General features: G+C 40.2%; 1 protein-coding gene across 1 annotated transcript in view; it reads left to right on the top strand.

Annotated features, from left to right (window-relative positions):
* Positions 1-4222, top strand: part of LOC108251245 (potassium voltage-gated channel subfamily KQT member 2) — an 18329-nt gene that overhangs the window by 4101 nt on the left and 10006 nt on the right. The window contains exons 5-8 of the mRNA XM_037975552.1: positions 45-171; positions 1036-1211; positions 2363-2488; positions 3556-3666. Coding sequence (XP_037831480.1) covers positions 45-171; positions 1036-1211; positions 2363-2488; positions 3556-3666 — 540 coding nt within the window. The remainder of the gene's footprint in view (positions 1-44; positions 172-1035; positions 1212-2362; positions 2489-3555; positions 3667-4222) is intronic.

Genomic DNA, 4222 nt, shown 5'->3' with positions numbered 1-4222 from the left:
TCTACTGTAAGCTAACAATCAGGTGTTTGTGCTGCTGTCTCCAGGAGGTGGTGACCATCGTGGTGTTTGGGGTGGAGTACATGGTGAGGATCTGGGCTGCAGGTTGCTGCTGTCGTTATCGAGGATGGAGAGGTCGACTCAAATTTGCCAGAAAACCATTCTGTGTCATTGGTGAGTCTGAAGGCTTTAAACTGCAGGTTGCAGCAGTTTCAGAAAGTAGTCTGACTCTGATGCTACAATTATTTAAATTCTAATCTACACTCAGTTTCCTAGAATGATGACGATCATTTCTTGTATTAAAAATAAAAGTGGAGCAGCTTCAGAAGCAGTTAATTTTTTTTAAGATAAGGTTGGAAGGCTTCTAGCACACCACACATGTGCAGCTACACTATCCAGGCTGATTCCCAAGATTAAATCTGCAACTGGTGAAGTTACCTTGAATCCCATAGAGATTAATAAGATATTTCAAGCCTTTTAGTTTGACCTCTACTCTTCACAGTGTCCTCCAGATGTCTGAGATGGAGATAACCCTTTTGATAGGGTTAATTTCCCTAAAATAAGCGAGGATTTGTGTTAGGAGCTGGGCAATCCAATCTCTATGAAGGAAGTATATCCTTAACCTGTGATTCTGTAAAAACTGTTAAAGATCTAAAACTCCAGTTCAGTTATAGAAAGTCAAATGTTCTGTGACCCATTTAAACTCTGAATAATGTTTCAGCTGTGAAGTCTCATCTATAGAACTCCTAACAGTACTGGGTTTTACCACTTGCTTTAACTAAATACCACTGACGTTTATGAGGACATGTTTCTTTGATTTTAGTCTTCCACTAAAAGTCAGAACTCACTGTTCTTGATCAAGATGCATGTGTTGATATGTTTAGTTTTGGTCTTTCCAAAGCTGAGGGAGGAATAGTGAGACAAAAATCATTACAAAAACAGAAAAATAACATGAATAATAAGTGTGATGAAGATGATTTTTGGATAAAAACATGATTAATAAACTCCTGACTTTTCTTTTTGACCCTTGACCTGCAGACATCATGGTGCTGATAGCTTCCATTTCAGTCCTGGCTGCTGGAACTCAAGGAAACGTCTTTGCCACATCAGCCATCAGGTCTCTTCGGTTTCTGCAGATTCTTCGAATGATCCGGATGGACCGACGAGGAGGAACCTGGAAGCTGCTGGGATCTGTGGTCTATGCCCACAGCAAGGTGACTGATGTAGACCTGACCCTGACCCTAACTTGACCTGTGGTCGATTTGTGTGAACGTGTAGAAAGAGTCAGAAAGAAGGTACCGAAGTTCCTCTGGACATAATATGGCCCTAGGGCCAGGAGTGGCCTTCTGATCACTGAGCCATCTTTACTAAAGTAACCTGCAGTGATTTCAGGTTATTTTTGTTTGTCAACCTTTTGTTAATTTTTCATCAGTGTGAGAGTGAAACTGTAAACATGAAAACGTCTAAAAATTGAGCTATCAACATAAAGTCAGTAGGTAGGTACATTTATTTATATAGCACTTTTCAGCACAAGGCGACTCAAAATGCTTTACAACACAAGAACAAAATTACAGACAAAGTTACAGCAGTAATTAAACACAATGACACACAATTAAACACAAAAGCTAAACAAGATAAACTAAACTAAGTGTACATTTTGGATAAGTAATCTAAAACATGAGAATGCTAAGCTAATGATACCGAGCTTTCTAAATGGTACCAGACCCTCTTTACGGCCGACATAACAATTACTAACTAAGGTCTAAACATAACTAAACATGACTAAACTAAACTAAGGTACGAACTCTAACTAACAGTACCAAGGCCCTCTAAACAGCCAACGTAAGAATTTCTAATATATATAGATAATCTAAATAAGGAACAACGGAAGGAAGGTATGACCCAGTATGACCCTTTAGAAATGAAACTGTCCCATGCAGGCATGGAAACTAAGGTCTTACAGTGTGAGATTGCTGTTGGTTCATTGGTATCATCTTACATTTATTTGATCATTTCCTCTGCTCTGTATTGATCAGCTTTATTGATCAGATGGTACATGTAGATCCATCCATCCTTTGTTTGGTCCTTTTCAAGGTCATGGGGGTAAGCCTGTCCAACCTACCATTTGGTGAGTAATGGGAACAAGGTGGACAAATGTAAACTCTGACCCTAACAACCCTGAGCTTGTGCACCTGTAGTCAGGACTAGACCATGGCTATCACTTCGTGCCCCCACCCATTTTTAACTGAAATATGCTCTGCCCCCAAAATGCAGAACAGGACAAAGCTGGTTTGGAAGAATGATGGATGGTAGATAGATGGATGAAAACTGATCAAACTAATTGACTAATTGTTCACTTCCACAGGAGCTGATCACAGCCTGGTACATTGGTTTCCTCTGTCTTATCTTGGCCAGTTTCCTGGTGTATTTGGCAGAAAAAGAAGACAACGAGCAGTTTGAGACATATGCTGATGCCCTCTGGTGGGGATTGGTGAGATTACCTCAAACACACACATTTACTTCACTTGTATGACAAAAGTGGATGGTAGGAAGGATTTTCTGCAATGACAACAAGAAAAACAATTGCTCTGTTGGGCAATAAGCTTTTCTGCACTGAGTCACCTTTTGCTTAGGTCAACTATTTTTGACTCAGAACATAGTTATAGGAATGGGCCGTAACATCCCATCAAGGAAAACATGAGGTGGCGGGCAAAACCATCCCATGATGAAAAAATAAAGTTATAGAGGCAGTAATGCTCCATCATGAAAAACAAAGTTAGGGGAGCAATACCATCACATCATGGAAAATATAAAGTTACAGGAGCTGTAACATCATGCTGTAACATGCTGAGGCAAAGGCTTGGTGTGGGAGGAGTTCAGTGAGGCCTTGTGTCGAGACTCTCAATCAGCTCTGAGAAGATTCTGGCAAACCGTCAGGCGGCTGAGGTCGGAGAAGCAGCACTTTACCAACACTGCGTATAATGAAGGTGGGGTGCTGCTGATCTCAACCAGTGATGTGGTCAGATGGTGAAAGAAGTACTTTCAAGACCTTCTCAATTACACTAACACATCCTCTATGGAGGAAGCTAAGTCTGGAAACTTTGGGGTGGGTTCATCCATAATTAAAAAGCTCCAAAGCAGCAGGGCTCCATCAACAACAGAAGAGAAGAGAAGAGAAACATCTTCAGCTACAGAATAGAAGTCCAGTTTTTTTTTTTAAACCTTTTTTGGATTTACCATGTCCTGGATGACTGAGAATCTATACCAGCATTTTCACAGGGTAAAGTTAGGAAAAAAGCAGGTTAGAGATTGGTCAGTTTGTTTGTTTGTGACAGATACTCGGGTCTTTTGAAATGGTTCAGTACAAGAATAAAAACCAGTAGTTTGTAAGGTGGTTTTTCATGTCTGTTATGATGGTGCTTCATGAATCTTAGTATTTCATGAAGTGGTGCTCATGAAAAATTTGAGAATGACTGATCTAAAGGTTGACAAGTTGAAAGCTCTTATCTCTTCCTCAGTAATAAGGTCTTCTGATTGGTCTGTTCCTGTCTCTTTCAGATTACCCTAACAACCATTGGATATGGGGACAAATTTCCCATCACCTGGAATGGACGTCTGCTGGCTGCAACATTCACACTGATTGGAGTTTCCTTCTTTGCTCTGCCGGCTGTGAGTCCTTTTAATGCAGTGGTTTCCAAACTTTTCAGCTTCCGGCTCACCACACAATACTGGCAGAGGCTTCTGATTCCAGATATTGCTGGTTTAAGTGCACGAACTTTGCTAATTACCTTTTTAAACAAAAGCTTAATACAGACGCAAACAGTTTCAACAATTATGATACATTTGTTATAAATTTTTGATTACTATCGTAATTATTTTGTAGCATTACCTTGATCATTTTTTGAATCTACAGACTCTGTTAAGATAGGACCAGGTCAGAAATGCATAACTTCAGTAGCTAAGCTTATGAAATGTATATCTGTGAGGAATTGGATTTTTTTGTTTCTTTTTTGTTTTCTTTATGGTTTCTCGGTGGGTTTTAATTAGTGTTTTCAGTTTGGGTTTTTCCTGTTTGTGTTCCTGCTCAGTATTCACTCCTCCTCCGTCACTCTTTTGCTCTTCTTGCCACGCCCATCTCCACCTGTCCGTAATCATCTCCACTCACCTGTTTCCACTTCCCTCGTTACCCTCAGCACTCAAATACCCAGTCATTTCTCCCACTAGT

This window comes from Kryptolebias marmoratus, linkage group LG4 (genome assembly GCF_001649575.2).
Source record: "Kryptolebias marmoratus isolate JLee-2015 linkage group LG4, ASM164957v2, whole genome shotgun sequence".
Taxonomy (NCBI): domain Eukaryota; kingdom Metazoa; phylum Chordata; class Actinopteri; order Cyprinodontiformes; family Rivulidae; genus Kryptolebias; species Kryptolebias marmoratus.
The sequence above is the reverse complement of the archived record's forward strand: the minus strand, read 5'-3'. Positions and strand labels throughout refer to the sequence as shown.